This window comes from Carassius carassius, chromosome 34 (assembly GCF_963082965.1).
Source record: "Carassius carassius chromosome 34, fCarCar2.1, whole genome shotgun sequence".
In the NCBI taxonomy this organism is placed as follows: domain Eukaryota; kingdom Metazoa; phylum Chordata; class Actinopteri; order Cypriniformes; family Cyprinidae; genus Carassius; species Carassius carassius.
In genome coordinates this window covers 25,179,784-25,197,355 of record NC_081788.1, presented here as the reverse complement: position 1 = coordinate 25,197,355, position 17,572 = coordinate 25,179,784, and the positions used below count along the sequence as shown (strand labels likewise).

The following is a 17,572-nucleotide window of genomic DNA, read 5'->3' as shown; positions in this document are numbered from 1 at the left end:
GATTACAGAGACAATTATTTTTTGTGAGTAACATGCAAAAACAAACTTTTCACAAAAATACCAAAAAATGTGTACATTGAATCAATTCAAATTTCATGCAGACGGCTTGTGATCACTGCTATCAAATCCTTTGAAAGGTGTGACAGGATGTTTTAGCTTGTGGAAGTAATTGATTGCCCCTGACAAATGGCACCAACAAGGTTTTGGAGTAAATACATCGCTGTGACATAGATGTGAGATCTGACATAAATACTTATTTTTCCCAATTCATTGTTTTTGTTCCTTCTACATGATAACGTATGCCTTAACTTAAAATATACCCATGTCTTGAATACTGAAAATTGTATTTACTCTCATGCAAACTGTGTTTGTCCATGCCTGGGTTTTTAATCATATTTGTTGACAGAAATGCTCATGTTTCGTTTATCTAGTAATACGCAGCCTCTCTTTGCTCACTGGTCTAATCTCTGCATGTCTCCAACCAATCGAGCTGTATGCATTACTCTGACCATATCAAGAACTGTGTGGGGAGCACACTGGTATCTAAACACATTCAAGTGTCATAAACTTCCAGTCCCTGTTACACGAGTTAAATAAACACTAACGTAATGCTTTATAAATTAGTCGTACAGCTGATAGATCAGATGGCCTGCTTTTCTGAAGGGGCGTGTTTTTACTATCTCTACTGAAAGCTCCGCTCTGCCTTTGTATCTTGCGAGCTACTACTAACTATCTACTCAGGCAGCGACGGTTGTAGTAGTCGAAGCTGAAATTAGCCAGCTAGCTTTGCTGCTCCCGTCTAATCGAAGTCACAGTCGATAAGAAGTTAAAATGATGAAAATGTATCCAAATTCATGAATGCGCCGAGGACATTTGCAGGAGAAGACTGAGAGACGGGAGACATTTGATCGGCGAATTTTTACCAGCTTTTCGGCCAAGCCACCCGCTTAAACAGCCTTCGCAAAAAGCTGCTGCTTCTCCACGGAAGTTGTGGTCGGAAAATAAGGTAAACTGTTTGGTTTTAACGTGTATTTTATGTTTGTTGCCAATTAAAGTTGTGAGGTGAATGTCAACGGTCGCTTTGCTCAGCTGGCTGTTTGGATCCCGCACGCGGCGTTTCTGTTCTGTTTACGTTACCCGGGCTAGAGCGGCTAACTAGCCCGCCAGCTTTAGCAGCCTCGGCGTTTCGATCGACTCGGGGTTTATTTGTAAGCATATTCATATTTACACTGTCTCAGAGCAACAGTTTTATGATTTGTAGTGGTAACGGTGCTGTCATTGTTTATTTTTGTGTAAGGGTGTTCTCGGAAAACTTAGCTGAATCTGAAGTTCTGTTGGACTGTAAATATGGCTGACGTTTCGTTCTAGAATCGAGGACGCGCAACCTAACATTTTTCTTGTGTGTTACTTTTTCTAACCGCTAATTGGCTAGACGGAGAGTTTGGACGGCTGTGATTGGTTGCCCAAGTATGTGGCGTTTATAAACTTCTCAGCCTGTGGTGGTCGTCGCACTTCAGTGACAAATTCATTAAAACTCCACTGTAAGTTTAGTTATATGTTTCCTTAAGTGCTTAAGACAGTTGATACGAATGCATAACTTCGGTGTGGCTCTGTTTTACAATTTAAAAGTAGTTTAAGTCTTGACTGCGAAATAGGGCGAACTGCGTGAGGCCTTGAGATGAAAAGTCCCGCCCACTGGGCAGCAAAAATGAAAACACTGTAAATTGAAGACCGGCCTGAACTTAATCCTTTTTAATTAGTTTGTGTAATCGAATGTCGTAATAAACTAAACCAGCAGTGGATACATGTACATACAATACACTAATTTCATATTGGTAAGTATGGATTTGTACTTGTATATTTATCTCGCCTCATAGTTGACGTTCTAATTGACTTAACTTATACTAGTTTTATAAACATGTTACTGTTTTGTTCAATTGAATATATGTGCTCTGCTGTATGCTTGATCAATTTGGGTATTTCGTTTAATTTTTATATATAAAATAGTATATATAGTATATTGTTTATTCTATTATGGAACTATTTTTATAATTTCTAAAAACTTTTTAAAAATATAGATACAAACGTCGTTAACAAGTTTAACAAGCAACATTTTACTTAAAGCCACTGATTGAATTATACAAACAATAAAAGATGTAAAAAGGTGGCAGTGTTAAATAATAATATAATCATTAAGTATAATAATATTACATGGCCAAGTATCCTGTAATTTTAAATTTATTAAAAACACTGCAGTGTTGCTTAGTTTAATAGTTGGCCATATTGATTTTGTAATGTTAATTCATAAATATATTATTCTTTTATGTAAACAGACATTATAATTATGTAATGCGACAGCTGAGGAAATTCAGGGTCTCACCAGCAATCCTGAAAACTTTCTATTCTGGGGCTATAGAAAGTGTATTGTCTCAGTGCATCTCAGTGTGGTATGGGAACAGCTCCAGTCAAGACTGCAAAGCCCTGCAGAGAATTGTGCGCTTAGCTGAGCGCATTTCAGGGTCTGCTCTCCCCTCTCTGCAGGACATCTACCTCAAACGCTGCAGAAGTAGAGCTGCTAAAATCATCAAAGACTCCACCCATCCCAGTAACAATCTTTTCACTTTGCTGCCATCTGGTAAGCGCTACCGTAGCCTGATGGCAAAAACCGAGAGACTCAGGAGGAGTTTCTTCCCCCAGGCCATCAGGCTCCTAAACTCTAAACCAGCCTCTTAACATCCTCATGACTCCACTTAATGTTCACTTTATCAGTAGGATATTCATCATTCACTGCCTCACATAGACACACGGACAGTGTCACCCTGTTTGCACATTTGCTTCTTGTACATTCCTGTGTATATTAATATTTAAGACTACAGTAAAATGCACATATGCACATTGTACATCCCTGTATATCTTAATATTTAAGACTACAGTTTACTTTCATGCACATTATTTTGCGTTCTATATTTAATTCTACAATATACATCTTTTTTATATTTTATTCTTATATTTTGATTGTTTACTTTTATTTCATTCTTACATAGCTATATTTATGTATATTTTCATCTGTGTTGTTTTCTTTAATACTTGCACTGTCCATGGAGCGGACCTGACTCACATTTCACTGCTGGTTATATATGCTATATATAATTTTGTATGTGACGAATAAAAAATCTTGAATCTAATGAACTGAACACAATTTTTCCTATTTTTAAATTGTGCAAAAAATACTAAAGGTTTAATGAAATAAAAGGGATGAAGGTGCACATCAATCAATATTACATTTAACAGTAGTAATATAATGCCTAATAGCCTTTATATATATTTCTTTTTTTTAATTTATACAAAACAATAGTGTTGTTTAAAGCCATATATATAAAATGAAAAAAAAATAAACAAACAAACAAAATTCATCATATGATGCGGGTTGTAACCACTTCCAGGAAATGAGTGTGCACAGTATTAACACATACATGACTCAGTCAACCATGGGTGAAGTGAAAACATCTCAATGTTGACTGTTTGGCCATACATTGAATTGCATATTGGTATCTTTGTGTTTTGTAAATTAATTAGGATTCTAATGCTTCTTTTGTGTTCTTTTTTTCTTTTGTCCACACAGGTCAAGGTACAAAGGGGCAGTGTGGTGTGAGTCCCCATGAGAAAACCACGACGGAGGGGAGGCCTGCCCGGGGCCCAAAGTGATGCCGCAGACACGGGTACAGCAGGTAGGGGGGCATCACAGCCACGCTCACTCTCTCCCTACCGGCTGAAGGTTTCACCCACCAGAGAAACCCTAACGTACGCCCAGGCTCAAAAGATTGTGGAGGTGGACCTGGATGGAAGATTGCATCGTATCAGCATTTTTGACCCTTTGATGGTGATCACTGAGGATGAGATGACAGCTCAGGACATTGCTGAGTGCAACAGCAACAAGGAGAACAGCGAGCAGTCATCGGTGACCGTTGTCGTCAGCTCTCCGCGCCGATCGATGGCTCACAGGGGGAAAAAGAAAGATGCGAAGCAGTTGTCATCATCGTCATCACAAAACCACTGCTCCAACTCTCTCGGACAAACTCCAATGCATTCTAGCGTGAACAGCCACCACGGCACCTTACCTAAGCCCACTTTTAGAGAACAAGAGTCTTATGAACCAGTTGAAGCGTCTCCTCGCCCTTCGGCATACTACCGTTACATTGAGAAGTCCGGTGAAGAGATGGAAACGGATGCAGAGTATGATATGGACGAGGAGGACGTGGCCTGGCTGGAGCTGGTGAATGAAAAACGAGTGTCAGAAGGCCATCCGCAAGTGTCACCTGACACTTTTGAACTCCTGATAGATCGTCTAGAAAAAGAGTCGTTCTTGGAGTCGCGAAGCCAAGCTCCCTCACAGAGCATCATCGATGAAGACGCCTTCTGCTGCGTCTGCCTCGATGATGAATGTCTCAACAGTAACGTTATCCTGTTTTGTGACATCTGCAACCTGGCTGTGCACCAGGAGTGTTACGGCGTTCCCTACATCCCTGAGGGCCAGTGGCTCTGCCGCTGTTGCCTGCAGTCACCCTCTCGCCCCGTGGACTGTGTGCTTTGCCCGAATCAGGGCGGAGCATTTAAACAGACCAGCGATGGGCGATGGGCACATGTGGTCTGCGCCATTTGGATCCCAGAGGTGTGTTTCGCCAACACGGTCTTCCTTGAGCCCATTGAGGGCGTGGACAACATTCCTCCAGCTAGGTGGAAGCTAACATGCTACCTGTGCAAGCAGAAAGGTTGCGGGGCGTCCATTCAGTGCCACAAGGCCAACTGCTACACAGCCTTCCATGTAACCTGTGCGCAGAGAGCTGGACTCTTTATGAAAATAGAGCCGGTCAGAGAGACTACTGTGAATGGAACTACGTTTTCGGTGAAAAAGACTGCGTTTTGTGAGGCACACTCACCACCTGCGAAGGACGGGTCGGATGATGAGACCGGGGGGAGGGTTTTGGGGTGTAGGGCTAATAGGGGTTGCAGTGCCTACACGCAGACGCCACAGCTTAAAAAGCAGAGACGAAGCAATAAACTGGATTCTAAGCAAAAGAAAGAAGAGGTGTCAAAAAAAGTTGCAACACCATTGGTCACTGTTTCAGAAATACCTACTCAAAGGTAAAAACATTGTAGATTATAAAATATGGAATATTTCATGTAATATTTAGTTAAAATGTTATATATACATACACACATTAAATATATATTACTTTTTAAAGAAGTCTTTTATGCTCAATAAGGCTGCATTTATTTGTTCAGAAATGCAGTAAAACGGTAATATTGTGAAATATTATTACAATTTAAAGTATTGGTTTTCTATTTTAATATATCTTAAAATATAATTTATTCTTGTGATGACAAAGCTGAATTTTCAGCATGATTGCTCCAGTCTTCAGTGTCACATGGTCCTTTAGAAATCATTCTAATATGCAGATTTATTGTCAATGTGTAACACGTAAATGTAACATTTGTCCTGCTTGATATTTTTTGGAAACTGTGATAAATGTACTAACCCCAAACAGTAGTCTATTCTATATCTATATCTTTTGTTTCAAAAGATCATATTTTTGATCAAATGAATGCATGAACGGTAGTATGTGAAAGATTAGGTAAAGCTTATTGCTTATGTAATTATTTTGCTGGTGTTTTGTACAGATTGAACAAAATGTCTAAAGATGTGATCATACAGAAGAAGAATCAGTTCATGCAGAGACTTCACAACTATTGGTTACTTAAGCGTCAGTCACGCAACGGAGTGCCTCTCATTCGTCGTTTACATTCCCATCTGCAGGGCCAGAGGAGTGCAGAACAGGTCAGTGGTTATGCTTATATTAATTTTGTAGACCTAATCCACACAACTGCAGTATCATGTGTCCATGTTATAAACAATGTGTAGGCGGAGCCAGATGAAAAGCTGAATGCTGTGAGAGAAGAGCTGAAATACTGGCAAAAGCTTCGTCATGATCTGGAGCGAGCGCGACTCCTGATCGAGCTCATCCGCAAGAGAGAGAAGCTAAAGAGAGAGCAGGTAACATACTGAAACGTTACATATGATTACTGTGTATTCGTACATAATAGTCAATTAAGTTATCTTGAATAAATGATGACAACCAGAAATGTGGACAAGTTGAACCCAAGTCTTGGTTTTTAAGGTCTGTTTGACACTGTAAGCAGTCTGTATTTATTTCTGCACTCATATTTAAAGCTTCCAGCCTAAAACACGTGCTGAGCCTATTTTTGCCCCATGTAGCAAGCTGATTTGAAAATGCACCATTAAACTATTAATGTATAAGATCAATGCAATATAGGCTTTTATGAAGCAACACAAAACACTGAAGTAAACAATTGAATAAAAAAGATGCCTGTCTGGCGTGTGAAAGCAGCACAAACAAAAGAAGATTTATTTTCTTTTGAATAAATCTAACTAAATCCAGAAGAGTAAGCAGTTCATATCTACAATTTGTTTCATGTAAATTACCATTCAAGTTATAAATATGATGCCCCTCATGAACATTAGAATTTGTGAGGATCAAGCTTGTGCTAGTTCTCTTGTTATTTTGTTTTTTTTAAACTGCGTTTCAATTGTTCACTCCCAATAACCATTTCATAATTTATAGCTGTTATCAAAGATAATACTCACTTTGGTAACCAAAATATGTTTTCTGTATAGAGCTGAAGCTCTATTGTTCAGCAGAAATGCTGTCATTGTGAAAGTGTCAGGCTATGACTTGATTTGGCAAATATTGCATGTAAAATTGGACTTTTACATTTCTTGAGCTTTAACTTGGTTGGTTTTTCAGGCAGACAAGACCATGTGACATCTTATACTATGAATGAAAGTGATGAAGGCACATTTTTAAAGTGAATACGTTTCAACCACTTCCTTTGCAACTAATAAGTGGTTGGAAAAGGAAATAATCTACAACCATTAGAACAACTGAACATACGGACAAACTGTAATTTTCTACTTGCTATTTTGCTTTTAATTTAGAAGGAGTGTTCACATTCAAAATAACTTTTTACTAGGTAGAAATGTATATAAGCCTGTGAATGAAAGCCTTCTTTAATATCATCCGCTGACATCTGTCACTTTGAACATATAAAAATGTGCAATGTGTCTCACTATAACCATGAGTTGGTTCTGTAGGTGAAGATTCACCAGGCGGTGACTGAGCATCAGTTAACTCCTGTCCTGGTACTGCTGCGGTCCACTTTAGAACAGCTTCAGGAGAAAGATACTGCAAAAATATTTGCTCAGCCTGTCAACTTGAAAGAGGTCTGTCTATTTTATGTACCTTCATATACACTACTGTTCAAAACTTTGGCTAATAAATCTTTTATGCTCACAAAGACTGCCCTTGTTTGAAAAATACTGTACATTATAAAAAGTAATATTGTGAAATATTATTAATTGGAAAAAAGGCAGATTTACTGGAATTACTCAAGTGTTCAGTCTCCTATTATTCTACACAAATCATTCTAATTAACTAATTTAATAGCTATTCTTATATCAGTCATGAAGACAGTTGTAATGCTTATTTGTTATTAGTTGAAACTGCAATACAATTTTTTTCCAGGATTCTTTGATGAATACCATTTATTTTAAATAGATTTTTGTTGTTGTTGTTGTTGTAACATTACAAGAGTCTTGCTTTTGATCAATTTAATCTGTCCTTGTTGAATAAAAGTATTGAATTATTTTTGTTTTCCTTTATCTTACTCCTCCTAAACTTTTAAATAGTAGTATAAATGTCAAGTCATGATAGATTAGGCTAATATGTGGCACTGGTCTTGCATGTTCAGCCCCTTAAAAAATTTATTAATCCATTAAGATTTATAAAATGCAAATCTACTCATATAAAAATCCTAATATCTTCATTTTGAAGATTCAAGCCTTAAACAGAAATTGTGCTCTTGGGTTCTCAGGTCCCAGATTACATGGAGTTTATCACACACTCCATGGACTTCTCCACCATAAAATCCAAATTGGAGGCATACAAATATCGCTCTATCACTGACCTTGAGGCTGATTTCAACCTCATGATCTCCAACTGCCTGCTTTATAATGCTAAAGACACTGTGTTTTACCAAGCTGCAATACGCCTGAGGGACTTAGGAGGTGCTATCCTGAGGCATGCCCAGAGACAAGCCCAAAACACAGGCTTTGACCTGGACACAGGCATGCACCTGGCAGAATCACCGCACAAAAACGACTACTACCGCTGCACTTTGGAAGATGGTGAGTAGTTAACAAAACAAATCACATAAAAGTCGATACAGAACTTGTTGGCAGTGGTAAAGTTCATACAATTCAATTCAAGTTTATTTGTGTAGCGTTTTTTACAATACAAATCGTTACAAAGCAACTTTACAGAAAATTGTTTCTACAATATTTAGTAGTAGCTTATAAGTGGTGACTGTCAGTTTGTGCACGTATGACAGGATTTTTAGAAAAATTAATACAAGACATAGTCAACCAGATGATGAATATTATTAATAATTTATAATTATTATATGATGCAGTCACACTTGTAGTAATATTTGTTAGTTCTGTTTGTTGATTCAGGGTTAGCATCATCTGAGGTCCTCTGAGGGTCAGCATAATCTCTTCTCAGGTGTTCTGGATCCAGACTGGAGCTTGTGTAAATCCTAGTTACCACGGGATGTAAATCCCATGGCAAAATATAGAAACAAATAGAGACATCATTAGCATAGCTGCTGATCCAACAATGTAAAATTAATTAGTTTAACCCAAGCTAAAGAATAAGAATGCGCATTTGATCAGATGCAACTACACTCACAATTTAAGAGATACATTATTTGAATGCTTGGCGAAAGATATGCGTTTTTAATCTAGATTTAAACAGAGAGAGTGTGTCTGAACCCCGAACATTATCAGGAAGGCTATTCCAGAGTTTGGGAGCCAAATGTGAAAAAGCTCTACCTCCTTTAGTGGACTTTGCTATCCTAGGAACTACCAAAAGTCCAGCGTTTTGTGACCTTAGGGAGCGTGATGGATTGTAACGGGGTACAAGGCTAGTTAGGTACGCAGGAGCTAAACCATCTAGGGCCTTATAGGTAAGTAATGATAATTTGTAACTGATACGGAACTTAATAGGTAGCCAGTGCAGAGACTGTAAAATTGGGGTAATATGATCATATTTTCTTGACCTGGTAAGGACTCTAGCTGCTGCATTTTGGACTACCTGTAGCTTGTTTATTGAAGAAGCAGGACAACCACCTAGAAGTGCATTACAATAGTCCAGTCTAGAGGTCATGAATGCATGAACTAGCTTTTCTGCATCAGAAACAGATAACATGTTTCGTAGCTTGGCAATGTTTCTAAGATGGAAGAATGCAGTTTTTGTAACATGGGAAATATGATTTCCAAAAGACAAGTTGCTGTCTAATAAAACACCCAGATTTTTGACTGTAGAGGAAGTAACAGTAACTGCAAATTGTAATCTACAAGATTCTGTGTAGTGTTTTTTTGGTCCAATAATTAATATCTTGTATGTAATAATGTCTTATCCGAATTTAATTGGAGAAAATTATTGGTCATGCAATCTTTTACATTTTTTAACACACTCTGTTAGCTTAGATAATTTTGAATCTGGTCTCGTTGAGATATATAGCTGAGTATCATCAGCATAACAGTGGAAGCTAATTCCGTATGTTCTAATAATATTACCAAGGGGCAACATGTATATTGAAAATAGAAGGGGACCTAGGACGGATCCTTGTGGCACTCCATATTTTACTGGTGATAAATGAGATGACTCCCCATTTAAATAAACAAAATGGTAGCGATCGGACAGGTAGGATCTAAACCATCTTAGAGCCGCCCTTGAATACCTGTATAGTTTTGTAATCGATCTATGAGTATGTCATGATCTATGGTGTCGAACGCAGCACTAAGATCAAGTAAAACTAGAAATGAGATGCAGCCTTGATCTGACGCAAGAAGCAGGTCATTTGTAATTTTAACAAGTGCAGTTTCTGTTTCTTCATACAGATCATTTTTGTGCAGGAAGGTGCTCAATTGAGCAGACACAACTTTTTTTAAATTTTAGACATAAATGGAAGATTTGAAATAGGCCTATAATTTGCCAGTTCACTAGGATCTAGTTTTGGTTTCTTAATAAGAGGCTTAATAACCGCCAGCTTGAATGGTTTTGGGACGTGACCTAAAGATAACGACGAGTTAATGATATTGAGAAGCGGTTCTTCGGCTACAGATAACAACTCTTTCAGTAATTTAGTGGGTACAGGATCTAATAAACATGTTGTTGGTTTAGATACAGTGATAAGTTTATTTAGCTCTTCCTGTCCTATATTTGTAAAGCACTGCAGTTTATCTTTGGGTACGATGGATGAAACTGAAGTGTTAAGACGCTGTAGAATCTACATTCGCTATTGTATTTCTAATGGTATCTATTTTATCAGTGAAGAAATTCATAAAGTCATTACTATTAAACGTTGGTGGAATTACAGTTAGGTGAGATTTCTTATTGCTCTTTTTGTTGGTTTTATTGCTTCAGTTATCCTCATTTGAAAGTTGCTTTGGATAAAAGAGTCTGATGTTGACCCAAAGTAAATGTACTAAAGAACACTCAGAAGCATAGTGGTAGCATAAGCATTGGTACAGTTTCTTTTAGTTTGGTCAGAAACAAATTCTAGAAAAATTGTACGTTTTATCATAGCAACATGATTTTAAAGCACTGATCTATAATAGAGAACATTATATAGAATTCATTTCATATATAGATATATAGATCAGTGCTTTTACGTCATTTTACTAAAAAGGCAAATAGCATTGAATTTACTTTTTATTCTTTGTTGTTAATGGTTGGTTTTGTTTCGTGTGTAGTCGACACGCTGCTAGACCCTGATAATCGATTGCACATGACAACAGAAAACCAGTTGAGGGAGCTGCTAGACAAATTGGACGTGGTGACGTCCATGCGCTCGAGTGGTGCACGCACACGGCGTATACGCCTGATCCGGCGAGAAATCAACAACATCCGATATAAACAGCAAACGCGGAACTCACACATGGTCAATGGAGACCTCAAAGAAGAAGAGGAGGAGGAGGATGAAGACAAAGAGATGGATGGTGAGCATAACCTGTCATCATCATCGTCAGATAAAGGTGAGACTTGACTGTGGTTGGGAATCGAGAAACGCGTGTTCAGAATTGAATTTTTTCTCAGTTAATATTCCAGATCAGTTTTTTTTATTTTTATATATATATATATATATATATATATATATATATATAAGTAAAACCAAAAGTTTTTTCATGCATAAAATGTAAATTCAGCATATTTTCTGAATGTATTTTGTTGATGCTATTGTAAACAATTCATCAATGCATGTTTCTTTAAAAAATAAACAAATTTAACCTTGCAATTTTATAATTTGATATTTTGGACTTCTCTCTGGTCACATATATCAAAAAAAGTCACAAACCAGTCTTGAACTCTGATTCAAACCAGTAGTTCTAATGAATCTTTTTCTCACTCTAAACTGTTCTTGACTTAAGGCCTGTCCATACCAAAAACTTCAACTATAACTAACTTTATTAGCGTCCACACCTATGCACAATAACATTGTTTATAATAAGTATGCGGTATATTTATTTATTTTTTTCTCTGTCACTTTAAATTCTCGGCTCTATAAAACAGGATGCAATTCTGATCAGCTGGAAAAAAAAGTGACTCCAAAGATATTGTTCTTCTGTGCTGTTATTGTTATAGTTGTGATGAGGACTCTGCTTTTCTTTTGAATTTAGAATGATTTTTAAAACTATATCATTATAGTTATAATTACCATCCTTGGTGTGAACAGGCCTTTACTCATGAGTCGCAAGATGTTTCATTCGTCATGTCTAACTCAAAATTAATGGTAAAAAGTTTAATTAGATACTATATGATAAAGTTGTTTAATTCCATCCCTTCAACAAAATAATTGATTTCTCATCCAATAATGGAAATCTTGATTTTTGTAACATCTGGTTGTTCCTCTTAATCTAGATGACTGTAAGTCAACTCCCCCACCCATGCTGGAACCCACAGGCCTGGCTTTGTCCCCTCCACCAGCAGACACCCACCAGGAACCTCCGACCCTGCGACCCATGACGTCCGACCCTAGGACATCCCCATGCACACCCAAGCGCCTCAAACTCAACACCGAGAGTCAAGAGGTCGATTCAGATGCTGCACCTGTGAACAGCTGCACGAAACCTGAGGACCGCCTGCCCGAAAACAAACTGATCAACGGCCTCTCCTCCACAGAGTCACCGACCCGACTTGCCACAGGAGGGGTTGGGCGGCGAACGTCTGTCCTCTTTAAAAAAGCAAAAAATGGAGCAAAGCTCCAGCGTGAGCGAGACAATCAGATGCTGAACAGAAGCAGTGAGGAGGCCGTCAGTGCTGACCCAGACCCTGCACGCACACCTAACTGCAACGCCAACATCAAGACTGAAACTTCAGCCCAGCCAAAACCTTCAACACCTCCGCCAATATCAACCCCAGCCAAACAGAGAGCAAGAAGCCGCAGCTGTAGTCCAGAGCACAAGAGAACGCCCCCTCGACTGATTCTAGAGCCTGGTAAAGAAAATAACTGCTTCACATGATGCATTTTACCTGATTTGGTGATATGTTTATTTAAAGGTCTGCACAATTTGGTGGAAAATTATTGCAGTTTTTCCTGATTTAAATTTTTTTTTTGGTGAAAGCTCCATGTTTGCACAATTTGACAAAGCAATGTGATAAATTTTGAATATCTAAAATAATTTTTATTACTTTATATTAAACAAAATAAGAAATATTGCTATTGTACAAGTATATTCTACAAGTATTTAAGACCTGTAAAATTACAATACAATAATATTTGTTCTAATTTCTTCATTTTCTAATGTTTAGCTAACAAGCTTTTAATTGTTACCTTGACTTTTAAAATAACTATCACCACTGTAAATGACACGTTAGTCTGACTTTTTCATCTTTTTATTCATTTATTTATTTTTACTTGTCAAGTCCAAATTTTCTTTCACCTTTTATAAATCTTATATTGTATGACCTTAAACAATATGAAAATATGCTTATGATTCAACATCATAACCATAACAAACTCGCTTTTGTACCACATTTTCCACAAACGAGTGTAGGCCTTGGAGGGGATTTACATTTTACAAAGCATGGAAAATCTTGTTTTTACATGACAACTGAAATTGTGTTATGGACAATACTTTTTACTAACGAAAACGTTTTATAACACCTTTTTTTCTTCCTCAATATTTTTTTAAGCTCTTACCAACGGATTCAGAAAGCACCGAGATGGCAGCTCTGACTCAGAATGCAGCTCATCTCCGATTCTCAGAGAACTGTAAGAGGAAAAATGAATGATTGAAACCTCTGCATCATATAGCTCACATGTGCGGTGCACTCATAATTTCTGTTGTTTTTAGCATCTCAACCCCAAAAAAGAGCCGAGGGAAACCTGCTTTGTCCAAAGTACCTTTCTTGGAAATGGTTAACGGAGACTTTGACTACACTGGGACTGGTAGGAAATGAATCCCAAGAAATTTCTATATTTTTTTTGAGTGCACAAGTGGATACTACAATCCTCATTCTATGCAGATGCTCTGTCAAATGGGGATGCGCCTGAACCCGAACCTCTGGATTTGGTGTGGGCCAAAAGTAGAGGATATCCGTCCTACCCTGCTCTGGTGAGAGAGGGCGCTCTTCATTCATACTACATGAATACAACCCATTGATTAGATTATTTTAAGTTGCACATACCAGTCAACCAGAATTTTATCTATATATAGCCTTTCACAATAATGGAATGAGACTGACATGAAAAAGTGACCTTGTTTACATCATTAATGCACATTCCTGGTGTGATTAGGAAATATTCCTCAGTCCAGGGATTATCAAGCATTTTTTTTTGCCAGTCGAACCCCTTTGACCTAAAACCTGAGAAGTTAATATTTCAGTATTGTAATTATGGCAGTCATTTAACAACACGTTCACATTCAAATTTCTCTAGTTAATGGTCACATGACAAGCTGGTTAAAAAAAAAATTCATTAGTTTTTTTTTTATTTTGATTGCTCTTAATTATATTTTGATTTGTGAAAAGTGATTGTACATTGATATTTTTACGATATAATTATGATTAAACGTAGAGTTTCATCAACTCACTTCACTGGTAAACAAAATGTATTTCATTTTTTCGTTGCTTTTGTTATTTTATTTTTAGTTATTTTGATTGTTATACATTTTTTATTTTAAGTATAATATAATAAAATATATAATTTCACATTATTAGGATTTAACTTAGTTATTAGCATTTCATCAACTCATAAACCCCCTGCAATACCATAACCAAATAAAATCCTTTTTTTTTTTTTATTGCGTTTGGGAAAAACCTGTTAGTCCATGTTATTTGACATTATGTGACATATAGTGTTCCTGTGGCTCAGTGGTAGAGCATTGCGTTAGCTGTGCAAAAGGTTGTGGGTTCGATTCCCAGGGAACATGTTAGGTGAAAAATGTTACCCTGAAGTGTAAGTCGCTTTGGATAAAAGAGCCTTCTAAATGCGTAAATTGAATATTTTCTGCCCTATATTTCGTCTGCCCTATATTTCGACTCGCCAAATAACTTGTTTTTTGGGTTGTGAATAGTGTTAAAGCAAACCACTGACATTTAAAAGTTAAATGAATGGTTTGAATTGCTCTTATTTTGTAGATCATAGATCCAGACATGCCTCAGGAGGGTCTTCTGCATAATGGAGTTCCCATCCCTGTGCCTCCGCTTGACGTGCTGCGCCTTGGTGAGCAGAGACAGGAAGAAGCCGGCGAGAAACTCTACCTGGTTCTCTTTTTCGACAACAAACGCACCTGGTGAGCACAGCATCAGAGATTAACCTGGTTTTCCTTCAGATTTATTCTCCAGACATTCTCCTTGCATTTTCCAATATCCATTGTAAGAATCCGTGGGCTTTTTAGGGTTTCAGAAGGACATGTTGAATATATATATATATCCTTCTTCTGTCTGTCTTTGCAGGCAGTGGCTTTCACGAGACAAGGTGATCCCTCTTGGCGTTGATGACACATCCGATAAACTGCGTATGATGGAGGGCAAGAAGACCAGCATCCGGAAGTCTGTGCAGGTGGCCTATGACCGAGCTATGATCCACCTGAGCCGAGTTCGAGGAGATCATGGTTTTGTCTGCTCCAACTTCATGTAGAAGAAAAACGCCAACCACATCTGTCCTAACGTCCCACTCACATGAGCTGAAAGCCATTTGGTTAGTATACCAGGTACTAGACTCCTGATCATTCAGTTCAGTATAGTTTATCCACAACCATTTCAGTCATTTAAGATTCAGTCCAGTTTTTCTCTTTACAGGGGTCATGAGTGGTTTCTATCAATGATTTGTTTTTATGAGGTGTCACTTTAAGGTGATGACGAGTCTAAACCACACAGTTTTAGCATTTAGGTACATTCAGAGGAATTAATTTCTACAAAATTAATTTTAAATGAATGAACTTAAAGAATATAAACGTTTGAATGAGTCACTGCCATTTTCTTAAGATAGCTTTTTACTTTTTAAAGTTTAACAAACCACTTTTACATTGTAAAGACACTTGTGTATATAAGTATGTTTTTTATCATATATTATCTAATTACATTTTTTTTTCTCTTGTTTATTGTGAAATAAATTGCCTGGAGGAATGAAGAAATGAAGGTTGTGTATATACATGTAAAAAGATTTTCAGATGAACTGACTTCCTATATAGTGTATCCTGCTTGTCTTTGATATCGGATGGCGTGTGTGTGTTTATACATATACATTTCCGGCATACGATCGTGTATGTATGTGTATATGTACCAACTCACAGTTGTCTATGGTTAAATATTCTCATTTTTGATACAAAAAAAGTAATTTATTTATGCACCGTAAAGAAATTAAATTATATTGGTTCAAGATGGAAATCAGATCTCTTATTTAAGATGATAAACTATTGCATAGGCTTTTAAGATCTAACTTCACATGTTCTTTCAGATCCTGGTTTAGTTCTTTTTTTAAGATTTCATGGTGAAATGCTAGAGGGATGATGATGACGGCTACATATTGTACACTTGCTGTTGGTCACTTTTCACCATCAAGCACAGAACCTTGTATTTATTGTAGAAAGTTGTGGAGCTTTTGTTCACTGTTTATAAGATGGAACCTCTAATAAATTTTAAGCTTGTACAAACTGCAGATTTTAGCTACCCACCAAATAACCTGTCTCAAACAATATTTTCTCATGTGGGGAAATAAATGTTCTGTTGGAAATCTACTATGTTTGATATTGATGTTTTAAGACAATACGCTGCTTTTCTTGTTGCGTTTTTTTTATTTTATTTATATTGTAAAGATCTGTTGGAATGTTAGAATTCCTAATAATATATGTAATTTTCTGGTTGCATTATTACAGTGTATTTCTTGTTGTTTTTTTCCCCCCAGATTGTGTTTAGGTAATTTTATATAATTGAAATAGTTTGAATTACATAAATGCATTTGTTTTACATTATTTTATATATTTGTAAACACTAACAAGCAAATTTATAAAGTAGACGTGCACTTGTTATATTTTCCATGTTTAAAAAGTTAATTGAGTGAAGCAGATTCATAAAAATGGTGGAATACTATTGTACATTTGAAAATACTCGACTCTTAAGTGTTCAAGAAGATATATCTTTATTTATTGGAAAACATCATAAAGCTACTCTACCTATCACATCATACAACTAAAAAGTTGTTTATAGACTGTTTCAACGGCAACATAAACAAACGTTACTGCGCATGCGCGCTTTTGTGGCCCTAACTGATATTCCAGTAGACTTCCAAATAAAAATAAATAAACCGATTTAAACCATAGACAGTAAAAGAAAAAAACAACAGTCACTCAGGAGAGCTCCCGCACTGTTTAGCCGGATTAGGAAAGTAGCCAATCAGAAACGCTCTCTATCTGTCAATCATCTTAAACGCTCGGATTTGTTGCGATCGGATTGGTTGACGTGTTTTAGGATTGGCGTTTTTTTCCACAGGCTGAATAATTTCCAACGGCTCTGGTGAAAGGAAATAAAAGGTGAGAATTTTTTTTATGCTCCTATTTCACAATAGTATTGGGACACGTTTTATTTTTTTCAAGACTCTTGAGGTGATAAATGTGTAATTGTTTGCAAAATATGTCAAGCGTATGTATTTTGTAAGGGGTCACGTGAGGTAAAAGGTTAATTAAATAACACTTGAAGAGTTGACCATTAGTGAAGTAACGTTAATTAAAATATGTCAAGTAAAATTCTTGTTGGTATATTGCTCATGTTTTGTTGAAATATATATATTTTTCTTTCCTTTGTGTAGTGTACACTTGAGTACTTATAGGGGGCAGCAGTGAGTCAGTGTTGAGGAAGAGCCATGATTTCTTATCCATAAAGTGATGTCAGCCTACTCTAGCCAAATGTGTTTTGTGACAGCACTTGTCACA

At 36.9% G+C, this 17,572-nt stretch overlaps 1 protein-coding gene across 1 annotated transcript; it reads left to right on the top strand.

The window, feature by feature from the left end:
* Nucleotides 1–1,396: 1,396 nt before the first annotated feature.
* On the top strand, nucleotides 1,397–16,381 carry LOC132114859 (bromodomain and PHD finger-containing protein 3-like). Its single transcript, XM_059523220.1, has 13 exons — nucleotides 1,397–1,541; nucleotides 3,623–5,142; nucleotides 5,680–5,836; nucleotides 5,921–6,052; nucleotides 7,172–7,300; nucleotides 7,951–8,263; nucleotides 10,895–11,176; nucleotides 12,060–12,635; nucleotides 13,335–13,413; nucleotides 13,496–13,590; nucleotides 13,668–13,756; nucleotides 14,781–14,935; nucleotides 15,099–16,381. The coding sequence occupies exons 2-13, from the start codon at nucleotides 3,659–3,661 to the stop codon at nucleotides 15,280–15,282; spliced, it is 3,675 nt and encodes a 1,224-aa protein (XP_059379203.1). The 5' UTR covers nucleotides 1,397–1,541; nucleotides 3,623–3,658; the 3' UTR covers nucleotides 15,283–16,381.
* The last annotated feature ends 1,191 nt before the right edge of the window (nucleotides 16,382–17,572 follow it).

Coding starts and splice junctions, on each gene's coding strand:
- LOC132114859 (XM_059523220.1), top strand. CDS start 3,659: ATGAGAAAACCACGACGGAGGGGAGGCCTGCCCGGGGCCCAAAGTGAT. Junction 8,264..10,894: donor CCGCTGCACTTTGGAAGATG/GTGAGTAGTTAA, acceptor TTTCGTGTGTAG/TCGACACGCTGCTAGACCCT. Junction 13,414..13,495: donor TCTCCGATTCTCAGAGAACT/GTAAGAGGAAAA, acceptor TGTTGTTTTTAG/CATCTCAACCCCAAAAAAGA.